General features: G+C 40.5%; 2 protein-coding genes across 3 annotated transcripts in view; both read left to right on the forward strand.

The window, feature by feature from the left end:
• Nucleotides 1–11445: 11445 nt before the first annotated feature.
• Nucleotides 11446–16260, forward strand: samd9l (sterile alpha motif domain containing 9 like; the record flags this gene model as incomplete). Its single annotated transcript, XM_056249945.1, has 1 exon — nt 11446–16260. A coding segment is annotated over one exon (4611 nt), but the record flags the coding sequence as incomplete, so codon positions are not given.
• Nucleotides 16261–19823: 3563 nt separating this feature from the next.
• mafga (v-maf avian musculoaponeurotic fibrosarcoma oncogene homolog Ga) overlaps nt 19824–21347 on the forward strand; it is a 31509-nt gene continuing 29985 nt past the window's right edge. The window contains exon 1 of one of the 2 annotated variants that reach the window (XM_056249966.1): nt 19824–19912. The gene's annotated coding sequence lies outside the window, so the exon portion shown is untranslated. Of the gene's footprint in view, nt 19913–20226; nt 20316–21347 lie in introns of those variants that run through there. The other variant, XM_056249967.1, reaches the window with a different exon arrangement.

Raw genomic sequence — 21347 nt, forward strand, 5'->3', positions numbered from 1 at the left:
GAACCAAATACACAAAGAACGGGGGAAACACAGGACACACATGTAACAAATATGACATGCAGTAACACCAGTGACGCAATATAACACCAGTGACGTAATGTGAAACCAATGACATAATTTAAGATTATTTCAAACTAATTTTTATCAATTTATTAGTAATATTTTACATTACAAATAATTTCAGATTTCATAAAATTAAGGTTATTGGTCAGATTAAGACCGAACGATGAAGCCTGACTAAAATGTGTCTTTCATAACACAACATTGTCATACAAACATAAGTCATATCCACTAGAACATTAGAAACACTAACATTGAACGCAAACTAAATCTGTTTTTCCAACAGTGCTGATACAAACATTTTGTATGCAGTAAAACATGGAATATATTGTCTTTGTCTTTGCCATGTTATTGTCGCGTCCATTTTACACATTCAAGTGCTCCTCCAAGTACTTCCAGATACTGTGGTCAATCTGAACTGATCTTTTGTTCACTGGCAGCGGCTCTGGCATCAGACAAACAATCTGGTCATCTCCATAATAGTTGATGTCATCTCTTGGGCTTGGCCAGTAAAACTTGTTGACTTCATTCCTGTGCATGCACTTAACTTTAAAGGGGTCATATAATGCCATTTTTGTACAAGCTAATATGATTCTTTAGGGTCTAAATTAAAAGTTTGTAGTATACTTTAATTAAAAATTCTCATTAGTATTGTAAGAAAACACTTATTTTACCTGGTCAAAAACAGCTCTGTTTTCAGCACGCCTATTCAGTGCATATGCCTTTAAATGATCATGAGCTTTGCTCACCCCGTCTCTCTGTTCTGTGCATACACCGTTTGTAACTCAATAACACAATAACCATAACGCGTGGTTCAGTATAAACGTGGGATTATTAATTATATTGAGAACGTCATACATAGAAAACATGCCGTAATGTACCCTGAGTGTAAACCTTAGACGCATTCATTGTTAAGCGTGCAGCTAGCAATTGGCAAAGATTAATATATGAATATAAAGTTTAATAAAACGTTACACTCACTTCAGTTCTTCTGGAGGTTCAGCAGGAACACGAATATCTGGTACCGATCCTGTTTTCATCAGGTGCAGCTTCTTAGCAAAACCAGCTTTATACTGATCCTCGTTTATAAAGCAGTCTGGTGTGAAATGATTCGCGCAAACATGAGAGCATTAACGTTGCTCGTGGGGAATATTCCCTTCGAAAACAAACTCAGCCACTGCGTCTTCAGCGGTTCGGATTTAGGAACATTAAAATGACTGCTGTGTTCGTTATTACACCCAAGAACAGAACACCACAATCGCTTAGACGCCATTCTGCTCATAGACAGTGCTCCAGCATATCAACAATGACCGCGCCGGTCCGCGCAGACTATGATTGACAGCTCTCACGAGCGAGGGCGGGTCTGTGTTGAAACGCTCCTGTCATTCAACAATCGTGGGAGGGGCTTCCGAGCGTGTGACGTCACAGGCTCGAACGGCTTGATTTGAGGCAGGGGAAAACAAATAAGGAGATTAAAACAAAACCACTGGATGGATTTTTATCATTATATGATGGTTGTGTACAGACACTGCCAACACACATTTCAGTACAATCAACTTGTAAAAGTGCATGTACCATTATATGACCCCTTTAACATTATGTTCTTCGACCTCCAGTATAACGCCAGGGTATGGTTGTTCGTCGTAGTTCACGATACACCACTGTCCACTGTGGTGAGACTCGATGACATCTGGACGAAGTGGAGCTGAGGTATCCGGGTTGATGACACCTGGTTGATGGGGAGGTGAGAGATCACTGCTATTAGCCAACATTGTCGGGAGGGTGACTTCTTGGAGTCCATAACATGGACAATCCCACACGCCTTCCGCTGCTTGGCAAAGACAACTTATGTCTCTATATTTTAGGATGCCAGGTGTGATACTTATAACCTGGTGCATTCGCATGGTTCCTTTTATGGTTACCAGAGGTACCCCAGACATCATCTGTGCCTTTCTTTCCACCTCTTCCTCGCTGACATAATACAACTGTATTTGACTGCCAGAGTTTCTCAACTCCTGATAGAAAGACATTGCATCCGTTATATCTTTCCCGTGGCGGACCAAGAGGTCAGCTGACCTCTTTAATGAACCCCCCACTCCATCCGGAGCACCCTTTCCGTGACTGGCCTCGAAAAAGTTTCACGTAGTCCCCTGGAAGCCCTTCTTGTAAGGTTCTGTACAAACCATGTAAAAGTTGCCCTTTTGTTTATATTGTGTGGCTGGACCATCACTGAAGAAGTGAAGATGTTGGACAGCAGGGTACTGGTGTTTTATCATGTCCAGGATGGGGTCCAGGTGAGCCCATATGGCTGCTGGATCATGCATTCTGCTGGTTGAGATGGTGCAGAAGGAGATGGGGGGCTCCTCCCCCACATAGAGGACAGCAGTGTGGAGCGTCACTTGCTTGTGTGACCCCCGAAGTGAACTGACTGGATCTCTGAAGTGTACTTGCAAGTGAAGTTCTCACTAAAGTCTATATGGATCAGGCAATCATTGGTCAGGTTTCCCCTCAGAGTCCGGTAGATGCTTTACTGCCATCTGATGTTGAACAGATGTTTCCTGAATGTAAAGAGCCTATTTTGGAATTGGGTCACCAGCTCTTCCTCTGTTATGGATATAGACACCACTGGGTGAGCCACACCTCTTTGTTGGATTGCTGTCTGGCCGGTGGTACAGTGGAGTGTTCACATTCTTGGCATTCACCATAGGCGCATGTCTTTGAATTGTTACAGACTGTGCTATCTGCCATCTCCTCCAGATTGCTGGACAGTGAAAGGCCAAGTTTGTGCATTTTCTCCACCATAAACTGTAAGTTCTCATGTGTCTTGCACTGGCAAGTTTCTCTGTCTCTTTCCTTCGGTGTCACCACCCAAAAGGGTCTCAACCTGCAGAAGAAGGCATATGAAATGTTTTGCTCATGCTCAGCAACAAATTTCCTGTGCAGGTTTTTCTGGGAATCACAAAGGAGCCTCCTCTGTTTCTTAATTTTTCTTAGTGTGATAGTGTTTTTCTTGCCAGGCGTTTGCCTGCTGACATCATCTCTTGGGTAGAACTGTCCTACAGCTCTCTTGTTTATTTGAGCCAAGCTTGTTTGTCGAGCTCTGTTTTGTGGCTTCCAGGCTCTGTATGAAAAACCAATCATCTGCTGGCACAACTTTTTGAATTTGTATTTCTTTATCAGCTTTCCTGTCAGTATATTTACAACCACCTGTTTGGCTTTGTCTGCTTTGTACTTTGCTCTTAGATCCCCCAAGAGAGCATAACGGAAGTTTAGAGTTCTTCTTATTGATGAAGAGGCAGGACAGTTTTGTAGAGTGCTTCTCGTCTTCGTTCTTGGACTTTCAAGGTCTTGATTTTTACCCTGCAAACAGTGACAACTTTTCTTGTATTTGTGGTATAGTCTTTTGTGCTTTTCTAACTTCTCTTGCAACTCCTGACATTTTCTTCGGCTTATCTGTGCTTCTCTCCTGCGCACTCTCCGACCTTGGATTCGTTGTCTGTAAAGCATAAAGATGTAATATATAATTGTATTAGATTTCCAATGTTAGATGCATGCAACATAATACAACCATCAAATCTTACTCTATTTCTGTCATGCCTATACACAAAACTATGAAGCTTGTTAATAACAGTATCAATTCTTGTGCCATGTGACAAATATTGTGTAGGCCTACTTCAAGGGATAGTTCACCCAAATTACAAAATTACATATTGGTTTCCTTACTGTGTAAGCAGTCTGGTGGATAAGTAATTTTGTCTTCCTACAGACACATTGTCTTAAATTCTGACCTTGCAGTACTGGGTGGACTGTCTGGAGTGGATGGGGGGGTCAACACTGTCTTTCCTGCTCTCAATCTCTCTCTGTGTTTTGCCTGTCTGACCCGACCATTTCCTTTGCTCCTGTCTTTTTTCCCTTTCTGTGAGATCCTTCACTCGCTTTCTTTTTTGACTCTCTAAATCCTTTAGGTAAGTCTGGTGTTTCTGTGCAAGGTAGGCTGCTCTGCGGTCTGGGTCAGCGTCCCTGCGCTGTCTGTAGATTCTTTGCTTTTCAGCAGCACTTAATTTCGCCATATCTGTCAAAAGGAAAGCCATATTATGTTTGTACAATATTGAAACAATAATAAAATGCTAATAAGTCTTTATTTATATAATTGTTGAGGCTTTTATGAAATCTTTTGTTGAGAAAAAAGTTAGTGGTGCTATTGATTGTCACTGGTGTTATCATCATGTCACTGGTGTTACCATCAGCAACAGTAACACCAGTGACGATAACACCAGTGACAAATCTGCAGACAAGATGGGATGTCTAAGATGGCGGCCACAGTAGCTCAAACTACACTTCTTAAATTGTAAATAAATTAGGGCTGAAACGATTCATCGAGTTACTCGATTTACTCGATTACAAAAATGCCTCGAGGCAAAAACTCTGCCTTGAAGCCTCGTTAAATTCCTATGACGCGCACTATACGCGCAGGGCAGGGATCTATATACTATAGCGCGTGATACAATTTGAATTTAGTTGGCGCATGGCGGGGAGTAAAGATGTCCATAAACGGCAGAGAATGTCTAAAGTTTGGGATCATTACATAGTTAAAAAGGAAGAGAACGAGGTGCAATGTGTCTACTGCAAAGTAGACCTGGCATACCACAACAGTACGACTTCAATGATTCAGAATCTGAACCGAAAACATCCACTCCATGCTGTCTCACCAAGCGTCGCTGAAACAAGGTAACTAATGGTGTGTTCACACCGAACGCGAATAGAGCGTCAAATACGCGTCTAGTTAGACGCTTGAACATTCGCTCGAGTTAAAATTTTTCAACTTGCGCGGAAGACGTTCGCGGCAAACGTCTCCCAATTCGCGTCATTTGCGACGCCCGGCGCGAATGATGCGTCTATTCGCATCTTTGCATTGACTTTGTATGTAATCTACTCGCGCAAATAATTAAATTTGCGTTCGGTGTTCACACACAAACACACACACACACGCACGCACCCTCGTCTCTCTCACGCGCCAGTCAGATCAATTGCGGCAATGCATCACATATGCTGTTTTTATGTAGCCACGCAACAATAATTTCAGCATGCCTTCACTGTACACCGGGACGTGATGGAGGAACAAATATTGTATTGCAGTCTTTGCGAGACCTTGTTTGTATGTCACCTCTTCCAAATAGTTACAGACAACAACAAAAAATGAAATTCCCCAGCCTGCTTCTCCAAATCCACTCCTACTTTTGGGGAAGACATTTTAATCGGCTACCAAAGTAATTGAGCATAGAACATTGTTGGCACTTCTACTAAATGGGTAAAAATTGCAATAAATAGGCTTAGTTTTGGAGCCAAATGTTGAAGTTGGAATAAATACCAGTTCTTTGGGGTTTTTTTTTTAGAAATAAAAGCCAAATGCTTGATAATTTTACAGCCACATCATTTTCGTTATTTGTTTTGGTTGTTTAAAAACACACACACATTTTTTTATCCGATTACTCGATTAATTGATCGATTAAGTGCTAGATTAATCGATTACAAAAAGAATCGATAGCTGCAGCCCTAAAATAAATCACTTAATCATGCAATTTGAACAATTATTTTAATCAAATTTCCTTTCCCCTTACTATAAACCAGTGACGCATCTTAAGTCCTCGCATGAAATTATCAAATTATTTATCAAATTATTAAAAGATGAAGAGAGAGTGAACACTCATCATGTGCTTTTCAAAACAGCCCCGCTCCAATGAACCTTTGACCCAGGAATTTTAACACCAGTGACATAAAATTGAGGGACAGCTATTCCCTGTAAATTATTTATAATATTTAGTTGATATTTTAGTTTTTTAAGTAGTTCACTAAATAACTATACTACTTTCATTTGTATTATGACATTTAAAGGGGGAGAAAAATATATTTTTTAACTCAAAATATGTCACTAAACAACGACTCCTGACCCGAGGGACAAGCCAATTTCATGGTACTGACATTATTCTACAATATATAAAAAAATTGGTTTTCAATATAACTGTCTTACATATGTTTTATTAACAATAAAACATTTCAATTAAAACAAAAAACAGATATTTTGTGTCATTATCTGACACTTTTAAGTGTTTTTCCTGGTGGTTAAGGCCGGGACAGGAAAGCCACCATTTTCGTAGAATGAATAAATGAAGGTGACTTGACTTGACTAGGGCTGGAGACGCCTGGGCTTCATTTAACATACTATGATAGTTTGATCATTGTATCAACAGGCTAAATACAACTTGAAAACTATTTACCATTAATGCGCCTTTTGGTTCTGGTTTTGTGTAGTGCTTTGTAGTCAATTATCATCCATTGTTTCAACGACGCAGATTCAGATCGCTTCATAAATGTAAATTCGTCTGCCCATGTGATTTTCAACCGATTTATGAATGACTGGAAAATTACCGCTCCACTTCACATTGTCCAGTGAAATTTAAACTTGTTGTTGTTGACTATAAATGAATAATATTTTCATTAAATTTAATTAAATGTACATTTATTTGTAGCCTATAGCACTTTTCACAATACATATTGTTTTAAAGCAGGTTTACAGAAAATGCATGTCTACGTTACAATTTAGAGTGATCTGTTATCAGAGGTGACTAAGTGATGTATTTCAAAAATGTACATATAAAAATCACACAGTTGGCTAATAATGTATTAATTTAAACAATGTATTAATTTAAGCCAGAAACGATGAGTCCATTGAAGTAATGATGTTTGTTAAAAATGATTAGGATAGGAAAAAAGTCTTCGCAGTAGTTGGCGCTGTCTCTTGACAGGTATTGGAGCATCTGAAGTCTTCATAAGAGGCTGGATTCAAACTGAAGCTGACGTAATATTTTAAAATATTCAATATGTTTATTTTTAATTGAATCGACACTACCTTTGATTATTGATAAAACAGTTTAAAAATAGTTTGGTTTATTTTATTTCCTGCCGTCGAGCCATTAGGTACTCAGTGGAAGAACCATATTTGGCTCGAGAGCATAGGTTCATAATCAGACTGTGGTTACTAACGTAACCTCGGTTCCCTGAGATGAGGGAACGAGTATTGCATAAGGCTAGCTTACGCTATAGGAAAACTCCTTTTCTCGGGAATATTGAAGCCAAATTTTTAAAACGCAGTGCAGCTGCACAGCAGACACAGATGAGCGACTAGGGCGAGGTCATTGGCTGTTCTTTTCGACCCTGGAAATCTGAGACTTTTGAAAATGTTGCAAACCCCGTCAGTCAAGTCCGGACCAAGACACATGGAACCTACACTACAGTATGTCACTGTTAAACTCTCAACTCAACTTTATTTATAGAGCACTTTCAACACCACAAGTGGAATCAAAGTGCTGTACAGAAGGTATAAAAGATCAAATAAAACAAAGACATAAAACAATACAAACATATGACATACACAACTTACAAAGCATTATCACGTGCTAAAGAGAACAAATAAGTTTTAAGCGCACTCTGAAAAACACCCAATGAAGGACAAGTTTTTACAGACATAGGAAGGTCATTCCAGAGCCTAGGAGCTGCAACAGAGAAAGCCCGATCACCTTTACATTTTAAACGGGATCGCGGAACCATGAGAAGCAATTGATCATTTGAGCGCAGAGATCTACTGGATTGACAGCGGCTGATTAAATCAGTAACATACTCAGGTGCTAGGCCATGCAGAGACTTAAAAACATACAACAACGCTTTGTATTTAATTCTGTATCGTATGGGTAACCAATGTAATTTAATTAACACCGGAGTAATGTGCTCACTCTTCTTAGTACCCGTTAAAAGTCTGGCAGCTGAGTTCTGAACTCAAACGGGAGAGAGAAGCCTCACTCACACCCAGATACAACACATTAAAATAATCCAAACGGGATGACAAAAAGGCATGAACAACCTTCTCCATATCGTCAAAAGAAAGGATAGATTTCAAAAGGATTCGATTTCAATGGAAGAAACTATTCTTAACTACAGCATTGATTTGCCGGTCAAATTTAAGCTCAGAGTCAAAAATGACACCAAGGTTCCTCACGCTAGGCAGTTTTTTCCCAGGAAACAACCCCAGGCAGTCATCATCCACACACCCCTTATTTCCAAATAAAATCATCTCGGTCTTATCCTCATTTAATTGGAGAAAGTTATTCGCAAGCCAACACTTGCGATGTACTCCACCCTGAAAGTGTATGTCACCGCTATTGCCGCACATCACAATGCACAACACTTGCGATGTTAAAATACCATGCATTAAATTAAAACTCGATTTAACTCGACCTAACTTAAAACTTAAATTTATAAACTAAAATGTATAATGCACTAATAATGTGAGCATATTATTACCGCAAACTTATTTCATTTGAGACAAAACATTTTTTTTTTAAATAAAGATATTTTAACTGGATCAGCAACTACACAGTCACCGCCTGTTAAATAACCCTTTCAACCCCACAGGGTAGTCCTTTAGTGGTCCAAACTACAAACAGTAAAAGTAACATTGATGCAGTGTTGAAATTAGATAATTATGTAAATATGTAAGTGATTGTTGAGCATTAGTGATGAACACCTGCTGTTAACAAGCAGAATCACTGAAGGAAAGAGGAACAATGAGAACAGAAAAAATAAGAGACGAGCAGAAACATCTCAGTTACTAACGTAACCTCGGTTTCATGAGATAACGAGAATGAGTATTGCATCGCTATATGCTATGGGGAAAACTCCTTTTTCTCTGATTTATTGAAGCCTTTTATTCAATAATGCAGTGCTATTGCACTGCCATGCCGAGATCTGCACGCGCTTATTGGCTGAGCAGTGGGAACTGCACAAGCCAATGGCGAAGAGACGCATCTGCATGAGCCAATAGGGGTGCATCCCGCCGAACCGAGCTCAGAGCCCGTCAAAGGGGGCGGGCCATCTGCCTATATAAGCACCTCATTTCGCCATACGATTCAGGTTACTGACTGAATCGACGAACGCCAAGTAGTGTGCGTCATAGCACGGCCGTCTACGCAGTACTCATTCCCATTATCTCAGGGAACCAAGGTTACGTGCGTGTGCTGGCACACAGCCAGCCCTCCAGGGCGTACACAAATATGCGTTTCCCACATTTAGCCTGCACGCACAGAAGCTGTGCAAGGTCATGGAAGACGAAGGGCAAGTCTTGATGATTGCGCCTTACTGGGCACAAGTCCCACTCGGACTTGTTCATCTTAACAGCCCCTTAACAGACACAAGGCCCACGACCAATCTAAATTATCCAGATAGAAAGGTATTGCCCATTTTCAATGGGAAAGTGCCCAAGCAACAATCGCTCGGCAAGATTGCCCAGCAACATTGCTCAAAAAGTTGCCCTGTGTATCATCACCTTTAGAGGGTAAGTCTTTCGGGAAGCACAACCTGATCATCAGATTCCCGAGGAGATTTTTTGCCTCACCTTGTGTCATCTTGTGTCATCTCCTTGGTCTTAGCAGCTCTGCAAGAGAGTGCCCTTCGAGCCGCTGCAGTCAGTGGAGCTTAAAATCCTGTCCCTTAACATGGATACGTGTCCAAATTTCCCACCACTCCTTTCAGGGACCAGGTGGTGAACTTGCAAGCACTGCCCCTGGAGGAGGCAGACCCAGCCTTACCTCTGCTGTGTCCCATTCTTGCTTTGTGTTTGTACGTGGACCGCACGCAGAGCTTCAGAACCTCAGACCAGCTATTTGTCTGTTACGGAGGACAGCAGAAGGGAAAGGTCTCCAAGCAGAGGTTGGCCCACTGGATAGTGAATGCCATCGTCTTAGCGTATCAGGATCAAGACAAGCTGTGTCCCCTCAGAGTGAGGGCTCACTCAACTAAGAGTGTTGCCTCCTCCTGGGTGTTGGCGCAGCCTCGCTGGCAGACATTTGTAGAGCTGCAGGCTGGGCGACACCTAACACGTTTAAGAGGTATTATAGTCTCCGTTTAGAGCCAGTTTCATCCCATGTACTGGCTACAAGTAGCTAGTAGAGGAGGGTAGTCAATCTGTGTCTTGCTTACTGTGCCATTCCCATCCAAGGACGGGATACAAACGCCTATATTGCTCCCCAGGTGAGTTCCCTGGTGAAGCCTGGTAGAGGTCCTCCAGCTACCTCGGCAGTTAAATGGGGCAGAGGCGCCTGATGCTGGGTCTAGCACTCATTTGTATGCCCAGAAGGTCAGCCCCTTTACTAGACTAGGTGCCCATGTCTTGTGATTCCCCCATGGGTAATCCCACATTTGTATTTTTCCACTGTACGGCTTCCCTGTCGGTGAGCCCGTGTCTTTCCCTTGGCAGATTTCGCTCTGCCGGTATTGACTTCCACCTTTAGCGATGCTGGCTCTACCCCAGAGACCTTCCATATGTAGCACTGCCCCAATGGTCAGTCCATATGTGTAATCTCCACATGTTACCTCCCTACGGGCAGGATGTGGTCTCCATAGCATCTCTTTCCATTTGGAATAGGCACACTTTCCCAGTGTTATCCAATAGTCTCACTGTGTGGGTCAAAGGAACAGCAGTGACTGGCAATCTCCGCGTAAAGCCCTGTCCTTTCTTCCGTCCCAAAAGGTGAGGGGGGTACAGGAGGCTTACTCGGGGCGCTGGACAGCAATTGTGGCGTTTTGGTAGGGTTTGCAGATCGTCAGTTCAGTTCTGACGTAACGTCGAACATGACTGACTGATTAATATTGTAACTCCCGTTCCCTGAAGGAGGGAACAGAAACGTTTCGTCCCAACACCACAATTGCTGCATCACTTCTGAATGGCCGGGACCCACCACGAGAGCGGGGTCTCACTCGCCAATCTCACTCGCTAATGTCCATTGGCTTGTTTTGTTTACACTCAAAGGTGACTGGGCTCTCAGATGGTCTGTTCAGTTCTGATGTAACGTCTCCGTTCCCTCCTACAATAGTAACCTAAACGTTCTCCATGCTCCTGTGCATGTCCATTTAATCACCCAAATAATTGATATTGAAAATCTATGATTTTCATACTTTGTTTATAATTTCTGTTTATGGTTATGGCTATTTATGTATCTATAGCATGCACTTTGTTAATGCAGATGTGATGCAATAGCAATAAACTGTTAAATAAAGGAATGCATCTGTCTATGCTTAAACCCATTGTTGTGCTATTATTAAAAAATGAAATTAGTCTGAAATGCATCCCAGTTTTTGCTAGACAAAATACAGATAAATGTATTGTTGACGGCTTTAAAATGTCTCTGCTTTAACAATGTAATTTCTGTTCTTCAAGGTCTTCAAGGCAATGTAAAGGTGTCTGCATTTGTACTGTGAATGATCATTAGAAGACATTAAACAATGGGCAAGTATAATGTTCTTTTGTAACACTTACCAGTCATTGTTTTAAAATAAAATATCTCACCTTGGGCTATTTTTTGGTTTGCAGAAAAGCCAGAGGATCCTCCACTGGAGACATGGAATGAGTCTATGGTGAGCATCTGGTTAAGATCGATAGGAATTAAAGAAACATATATCGAAAAACTTCATGAAGAGGAAGTAGATGGTCGGATCCTACGTGAACTATCAGAAGAATATCTGAAAAAAGAGACTGGAATGAAATCCGGGCCTGCGCTTTTGATAATCAAAAAAAGAGATGAGTTAGTAAGTAATTCACAAAAAGCCCAACGACAACATGATAATTTACACAAACTGTCTTCTGAAAAAAATGACCATGGAGCAAGTGCAATTAAAAGTATTGACACAAGAGCCGATGTCAACGAAGAGAACAAGGAAGAAGATTCTGTACTTGTGGTAACAACAAAGAGAGATTCAAAACCACGACCTTTTGATATGAAAGGTGTTGATTTTACATATGTTAAGAACAGTGTACTCTTACCAGAATCAGGGGTTAGTGATTTTGTTTTTCCATGTCATGAGTACAAGTCATTTGCCACTGCTGCAACACTGGACCGCCAAAGACTACAGGCCAAGTTTGCAAAGGAAGTGCTGAAGTTTGCTACTGGTTGTATGAATGTTCGTACAAATGGCACAATACATTTTGGTGTCATGGACAGTAGAGGTGACACTGGTTATGTACATGGTGAAATCATTGGTGTTCCTGTCGAGGAAAAAGATGTATACTATGATTCATTAGATTACATTGAGAGGAGTTTCTCTAGCTCTGATAGCGAACTTGTACGACTATGTATTGGTGAACCTCAGTTTGTTAAAGTAGTTTCAAACAGCAATGTGGAACACTATGTTGTGGAGGTTGATATTAAGCCAGCAGTGAGCATAGTTAAGAATAAGGTGTTCTCTGTTAGCCTGCCAAATTTCAATGAGAAGGCAAACAAAGTTCAGTTAGAGAAGAAAACCGCTTATCGGAGAGTGGGTTCTAAAACAGAACCAGTGGCTGACCTGAATGAGTTCTACCAACAGATCAATTTTAGGGATGCTCAGAGAGAAGAGGCAGAGAAAACTGATCATTTCACAGCACCAAAACTGTGCCAGAACCTGGGAAAAAAGCTCAAAATGCTCATAACAGGTGGAAATAAAATAATGGACAAGGAAAAATGGCACATACTTGTCACCAATCGATTTCAGGAGAAGGATCTACAACACATTGATTTTTTGCTGAACATGAACATCTTCTGTGTGTTTGACTTTGATCCAGATTCCAATGGTTCTGGGTTATGCCATGAATACAATGAGCACCATGTAGTGAACCGCCATTTCATGCAGAACTACAAAATTCCCAGCGGCTTAAGCATCCGAGACTTGGAGAGTCATCTGCGTCTGTTTGATCAAACCAGCTGGATATTTTGCAATGGACGGAGCGATTACAAAGGCAACGAGCCTCCCTGTGATGAGAAGACTTGGGTCAAAACAAAAAGAACTCTTCTAAAAGATTGTGTGTCATTGATCTGCAAAGATATCTTGCCAAAAGGAACCTTTCAAGTGATCTTCCTTCTTACTTCCCCTGTTGACATACCATTCCTAAACACGTTCTATGAGTTCTTCACTGACATGGAAGGACATGAAGACATTATCTGCCTTGCTGAATCGGAGGAGAATTTCAAGGACTGGCAGAGGTTTGCTCTAGGATCCTGTGACATGGAAACAGTAAACAGTAAAAGTGTTGTTGGGATGACAATAAGTCAGGTAAATGCAACCCTCCAACAGGTCCAGCCTACCACTACAAGGGCCACCAAACGATTACCGATCCATGTTAAAGGGGAGTGTTTCCTTGATACTCGAGAGGAGGAAACAATATGTTCATTGGAGATTCTGAGTCTAAACCACTGTGAAGAAACTAGTCCCGATGTCATGGAATCTGAAAAGGAGAAGATTGAGCAGCAGTTTTACCATGGAGGAAAAGTAACTTGGATGAATCTCTGGCTTGCGGATAAAAAAATCATTGGGGAGGTTATTCAAAGAGATGCTTACAATGAAGTCAACAATATGGTGAAAGACTGTCTTTGTTGGAGTTTGGATCGGGCACCCATCAGCTGCATCAACATATACCATCATCCTGGCAGTGGTGGCAGTACAGTGGCAAGGCAGGTACTGTGGAATAACCGAAGGGATCTAAGGTGTGCCGTTGTAAATCATTCAAAATCTGCATCGGTTGTTTCAGAAGATGCCGTTTGGCTTCGGGAATACGAAGAAAAAGATCCCCAAAAATGCCTCCCTGTTCTCCTGCTGTTTGAAGACTGTGATCAAGAGTATTTAGAAGATGTAAAGAATGAATTGGAAGTGGCTGTCAATACCAAGAAAATAGCACGAGGAACTCTCTGCTTCATTCTGCTAAGTTGTAGGCGATCGCACAATCCAGAGAAGATGTGCAAGGAATCACCTCAACAGAATGTTTCTATTACTCATAAACTTTCAGAGACCGAAAAAAAGCAGTTTTCCAAAAAACGACAAAGACTTGAAGAGCAGTATAAGCCAGAATTCATTCTAACATTTGTCCTGATGAGTGAGGAATTCGAAAGCCACAAAATTGCTGAATATGTGAAGAAGTTTGTCAAGCATTTACTGCAAGACATTGACCACAAGTCTGTGGTTACTAAGCTTGTTCTGTATGTGGCATTGCTCAACACTTATGTGCAGAACTCGTTCATCTCTCAGTCACATTGCGAAGCTCTCCTGGCTCTGTCCATCTGTGTGGATAGGTTTCGACGACATGCCTTTGAGACTTCTCTAAGTGAGCAAGCTAAATTGGTCTTAATACACTTGAGGGATGAAAACACCTACATTAACTCCGTCAGAATCATTCATCCACTGGTTGCAAAGGAAATACTCCAATTTCTGGGTGACAAACAACAACAAAGTGATCTTGCTTTAGATCTTCTCAACAACGATGTGCTCTTTGAGCACAGGTTTGGTAAAGATCAGTACATGAAGTTCTTGCGAGATCTGTTCATGACACGACACAGGATCAGCAAAGGTGATAAATTTGACAGCTTTTTCTCTCCCCTAATTGAGCATGTGAGAGAGAAAGAGTGTCCAGATAAAGCCATTGAGCTTCTAAAAGCGGCTTACAAGCGTTTTAATGAGGATGCATTTTTTGCTCAGCAACTGGCTCGTCTCAATTACAAACATGACAGATTTGAAGAAGCAGAAAAGTGGGCAAAAACTGCAGTAGAGAAAAGGCCAAAGAATTCCTACATTCTTGATACCAGAGGTCAGGTGTACAGGCAGTGGTTTGCAGCTAAATGTAAAGCCATGGAGCAGGATGAAAAAACACCTGAAAACACAGTAGATGCTCTGGAAACGGCACTAAAAGCCATTGAATGTTTCCAGGAATGCAAGAATGCAGCAGTTGAGGACAATGAGACCATGAACAATGCTGGATTTGTTGGATTAGTAGAGGTAGGATGTGCATTGCTGAATCTAATGCGCACTCTTCATGTGTTCTCAAAAAGAAAGTCTTCAGAATTAATGCAATACCTCCTTACAGAATACATTCCTGTTGAGATAGAAGAACCATGGGAACATTATCATTGGAAGCTGAAAAACCTCCAAAGATTAATGCTGGAAGCACTGGAATGGATTTCGGAAGACTTGAGTTACTTCCAGACTGACCTGAAAACCGACGAGGAGAAGACATCTGACACTGTTGAGAGGACCATAAAGCATCCAATGCACTGGCTGGTGAATAAGTCTTTTGCTTATGGCAAATTATTCAGTGGTGCTTCTCTTATTACAGATCAAAACCAAGGGTACTTAAGTCCTCTCATGAAACGCATGTTGATTTATTATCATGGTGGGGGAAACATCACAACTATTTTTTCCCTCCTAACCAACCAGAAAGATGGTAACCCTGTGAGTGTTCTGGAGCAAATTATTTCACTTTACCCAAGCAATCCTATGAGGGCACAAATGCTACCAGCGGACCTTGTCAAGTACATAGCATCCCACTTTGCTTTAAGTTGCCTCTCAACTCAGTCTTCTAAGCTGGCTGCATTTCAGAATCTGCAAAGACTGAGTCACCAATTCCCTAAAGAGAAACTGAGATGCTTGCCAAGTGCTCTTTTCTTACTCGTCTTACTTTTCTGGCCAGAAGAGCATGACACAGAAGTGGAGAAAGAATACAAGTATGAAACTGTTCTCTCTGCTGTTGAACATCTCCAGAGAAACTACAACAAGAAACTGAAGGACATCCCTCCAAGGAAAAAGAGGATCTACACTCATTTCTTCCTGGGCAATGGGACTGGATTTGAAAAGTTTGTCCACAAGAGCAAGGTTGAAACAATCACAAAACTGCTGTCTATTTCAGAAAAACGCATGAAATGGTTTAGTGGAGAAGTATGGAAAATGCCAGAAATCTCTAAATTGCTGAGATCTGTCACAGGCTGGACGGAGGATGAGAAGGTTTTTCTAGAGGGTCCCAAAGGAATGAAATTTCAAATCCCAGCTCTCAAGTCATCCTCAATACCCCATAACAATGAGAATGTCACATTTTACCTGGGCTTCACTTTTAAAGGACCTGTTGCATACAACATTACTGTACAAACATAGACAAACTTATGTACGTTTGGGATAGACAAGGCAGAGGGCCCAATATCTGTCTTTAGGTGCAAATTACATTTAAGGTGGAGAAGATGTTCATGTCCTGTGTAGCTGAAAAGCCATTTTATTATAAATTAACATCAGCACTGTACATTGATAGTGAGAAATAGTTTGTTATTCTATTCAGTGTGATTGGTAACTTGATATATTTTGTTTAAAGGGGACCTATTATGCCCCTTTTCACAAGATGTAAAATAAGTCTCTGATGTCCCCAGAGTGTGTATGTGAAGTTTTAGGTCAAAATACCTCACAGATAATTTTTTACAGCATGTTTAAATCGTCACTTTTTGGGGCTGAGAAAAACGCACCGTTTTAGTGTGTCTCCTTTAAATGCTAATGAGCTGCTGGTTCACAGCAGAGGGGGCGGAGCCTAACCAGCTCGCGCTCAGTGAACAATCTCAACTCACGGAAAGATGATAATATCAAAACAGAAACTCACAGTAATGGTGTTAATTTCGACTCGGACAATAATGCCTACAGAGTCAGAGATTATATGATGCATGGAGTTGGAACAGGTATAGTTTAGTTTAATTACGGTTTTAACCTATGTGTCATTGATTGTAGCCACTATTAATACAAGCCTGCTGTAGGACCATGTCTGAATGATGACACAAAATATACTGATGAGTTTAATAAAGTTTATTGTACGTCACACAAAAGAATAAGTGTCCGTTTTACTCCAGAAAATCACTGTAAGAGCTGAGTAAACACAGTATAAGAAGTGCGTAGGTACATAAACAAATTTCGGTAGAGTTGAGGGAGCATTTTTCAAGGACAAAATGAACCCACCTCGTCTTCAGCGGGTGGCTCAGATTTCCAGTAGCACCTCAATGCAGTACATGAGATCCACGGGGAGGAGCCGGATCAAGATCTAAGGGGTGGAGATGGGTAGGATTAGGGGTGGGTTTAGGGATTAGGGGTGGGTTTAGGGATCAGGGGGTGGAGATGGGTAGGTTTTAGAGGTCTGCACGGGCTTTAAACTGAAGCCCGAACCCGGCCCGTACCCGCGATCATTTAACCCGACCCGACCCGACCCGACAATTACATTTACATATTAAGCCCGAACCCGACTCGAACCCGAGGTCCATTCTGTTTCTCACAGCAAATACCATTTTTTCACGTCTGCTGTCTGTCTGTATTGTGACTGAAATAGCGCGCGAGAGCGGTACATGCGCTCATGCGCAAATCATATGATAAAATAAAACAAAAATTATCATTATCATTATATTTGAGAGAGAGAGCCTGTGTGTCTGTGTGTATGCACATATTGCACATCTGCGCACGTATGTACTTTCTCTCTCTCGCGTGCCGGTCACCACAACACAGCAAGCAGGCAAAGCACACGGCACGCAAACTATATATAGCCTATTTAGTTTTTCTTAGTTAAACCCGAACCCGACCCGAACCCGAGGCTGTTCATTAAACATTAACCCGAACCCGACCCGAAACCCACACCCCCGGGACCCGTCGGGCTCGGGTCGGGTAGCAGACCTCTAGTAGGTTTAGGTATATGTAAGGTGGGAGGAGTTGGATCTGGATCCGACTCCTCCCCGTGGATTTCATGTTCTGCAGTGAGGACCATCTCCAGATTTCAGGAATCAGGAGTAAATAGAGAAAGCTATATGTGAATGAATACATCCAGCCACAACACCTTCAACGCTTGGGAGACATTCTCATTAGTGCAGCAATGGCGGATGTGTACAACTTGATGTGAACTCGATCAGGGCGGGTCTAAGTTAAAACGGCAATGTCTGTCAACACTCGTGGGCGGGGCCTGTGGCTTTAGTGACGTCACTAAAGCCGCATTCTGAAAACAGGTCGTTGGGAGACACTGCTTACGATTTATGGGGATTTTAAAAAAAAAGGAGTGAGTGGATTTTTATCACTGTAGGGTGGTTGTGTACACACACTGCCAACACACATTTATGTCCAAACACCTTACAAAAGTGAATTTTGCATAATAGGTCCCCTTTAATTTACTGTATTTCCCTCATAGATATCATTAATACATATAGATATCTACTGAGATTTGTATTTCAAAGTAAAACTTTAAATGGAAGATCTTGTCTGTAGACACTGCAAATGATTTATTGTAGCTCTTTTTTATATCATGAGGAATTGATTCTGGGGAAATTAAAATCTACTAATAAGGTTGGAGGGCAATTTATTTTTTCTCATTTGTTTTAGTCTGTGCAGGTTTTTGTTTCTAAAGTTTTGATGTTATCTTTTAACTTCTAAGTTCTTACTGCTAAGTTACATGCCTTAAATGTTTAAGGGAAAATGAAAATTCTGTTATAATTTTCTCAAATTTTGTCCCAAACGTGTATGCATTTCTTTCTTCTGTCCCATTTTTACAGGATATCTTCTTTTGTGTTCCATGCATAAAGCTTTGGAATAATAAATGGTGATGGTTTTCAATTTTTTTCACTGAACTACCAATTCAACGTGTGTATATTCCCTACCAAAGGTCCAAAGTAAGCATCTTCCAGACAGACTGAACTGGTCTTTAGGTTTTTTTTTCTTTCTTCTGGATGTTATGAAGGCAACTCTGCTCACAGCACTTTTTGTCAGCATGGAGTGGTTCGCTCTGGGTGATGATGTGAAGACAGCAGCAGCAAACTAAACTACTAGAAAGATGCTTTCAATTTAAGAGTCCTGCTTGATCTGAAGAAATATATTTGTGTGTGTGTGTAGAATTGCTCAAACTAGATGATACTGTTCTGTCATTATAAACGTTTGAGTTTATGTGTAAAAGGACAGAGAAAACAATGTACTCTTTAAAAAGACACATATTGAAGGAAGTTATGCCAGCTACTCAACTCAACTCAACTTTATTTATAGAGCACTTTCAAAACCACAAGTGGAACCAAAGTGCTGTACAGAAGGTATAAAAGAAAAAAAGTAAAAACAAAGACATAAAAACAATGCAAACGTATGGCATAAAAACGTACAAAGCATTGTCAAATGCTAAAGAGAACAAGTAAGTTTTAAGCGCACTCTGAAAAGCACCCAATGAAGCTACGCCATTGATTTTAAAAAAATGAATTGCTTACCCCCAATTTTTTTTTTGCTTAAAAAAATGATATTGATGATCTGAGGTGTTTTGCAATTAGAAAGCTAATTTGAATTGTCATTTTTAACAAACACTGATTGTAATTTTTTAGTCACTTTACAATGGCGTGACACTTCAATCGTCTGTATATAATCGACAGTCCAATTACACTGACATTTGCACAGTATTTAATGTGTCATTTCTTATATAAATGTTTGTATAAATTATAAAACAAAATATTAATCGGTGTATGAATGAGTGGGTGAATGTGAGGCAATATGTAAAGCACTTTGGTGGCCATTGGGTCTATGAAAGTGCTATATAAATGCAGTCCATTTACCATTAAAAACATCTCTCAGGAATTAAAAATTAAAAAAATGGATGCACTTTTCCACCTAATGTAAAATGTTACCATCTAACATGTTGACCACTCATTTATGTGTTTTTAATTAAAAAAAAGGGTTTTGGTTTGTCGAGATGTTACTTAGAAAGCAACCTCCTTATATAATAAATGAGGAATTATTTGAATGATTAAAATTGTATTGAAGACTGCTCCTTTAAATGAGCGGTGTCGTAGTGCCTACATGAATGAAGCCACGTGATCAAACATCACATGACGTCTGATGATTTCGGTACAAGAGAAAGAGAATCCGAGCAACAATAATAACACATTTACACGTCTGATTCCCTCAAACACACTCTGGATTCTGGACTCACTCCACACGCGTATAGAGAAAGGCTTCTGTTGTTCGGGTGAGTCGACTCGATTAGTGTTTCATGAAATGTGTGAGAGTGTTGTTGTGCTGAGTGTGCATGCACGCCTCCCACTTACTGTCATATTATATCAATAGCATATACCTAAAGCAGCAATATATAAGCGCACGTGCATTTATGTTGATTCACATCTGCAAACGAGCTGCTTTGTGTCGTGTCGTAAACATATGTAATAAGCGTGATTGGAATCAGAGGCGCGCACGTCTATGGGGATTCCCTGTGTGTGTTGCTGTGAATTAGAGGTATTATAGTGACAGCTAGGGGGATGTGCAGAAATGTGTGGATTGGCGCGCGCGAGCACACACACACACACACACACACACACACACACCAGCACAAAGCTGCTGTTTCATCATAAGGGCGCAGTGTGTTTCAGCACCAGGTAAGGCGCGTGTGTTTGTCAATATGCAATGATGCTGTATTCAGATATATTGATTTCTGATTGGGGGAATTTGTTCTTTTACTCTGCAGTATTTTTTTTAGATCTAGGTAAATATCGGAGTGAAAGAAGAAGATTTAATCAGACCGTAGATGCTGATTCATCATAATAATGCTGCTCGGTTTATTAATTTTTCTCAGCTCAGGAATCATTTGCCGGATCTACATTCCACATTTGTCAGCGTGATGGTCATGTGCTTTACAGTATGACACTCAAAACACAGATGATTATTGTTATGGGGAATATCGTGTCGCTTAATAAACGTTGCTGAGCGTTTTTCAGAGACCTTTAAAAAAGACCTGTTTGAATGCTTGTGTGTTTGCAGAGTGAATGCAGAGTTTTAATTCTGTCACAAGTGATTTTCATTTTAAATGATACATTTTTGATCATTATCATAAGAATGCTTTTCTGAATTTGCTTGCTTTTATAATATGATATGCATAAAACATGTATCTGGGCATCTCCAGCACTCATTATTGCATTAAGCATTTGTATTGAGCTGATGGTTAGAGACTGTATAGTATATGGTAAATAAAGTGCCTTAAAGCTTTTTAAATATTGCACATTAATTTAGGAAATACGCATGTAATGTGTTTGATTTTGGGTTAATTTTGCAGTATAGGAGTTAAATATTTGAACACAGCTCTAATCTGGCATTATATTTTGTGGAGTTTTGTATTGCTACAAAAAACAAACATATAAAACAAAAAAACAAAAATCATTAAACACATTAGCAACATGCCTATTAATGTGGTATATGTTGTCACACTATATGTAAGCTGTAACAATTGAACCTGTCATTCAACCGTAGGGTTTTCAGTAATACAGTTATGACAATCATAAATAGAATATAAACTGTAATATCAGAAATAGTCAACAAATGTTGTAATTTAAAACATTTTACAATTGTAGTTGCCCTGACCTGCTAATGAAATGAAAATGTCTTGAGAACACAGTTCAACCTTATATTCAAAC

The sequence above is a fragment of the Rhinichthys klamathensis genome, unplaced genomic scaffold, assembly GCF_029890125.1.
Source record: "Rhinichthys klamathensis goyatoka isolate OS25496 unplaced genomic scaffold, OSU_Roscu_1.1 h1tg000065l_1, whole genome shotgun sequence".
NCBI lineage: Eukaryota > Metazoa > Chordata > Actinopteri > Cypriniformes > Leuciscidae > Rhinichthys > Rhinichthys klamathensis.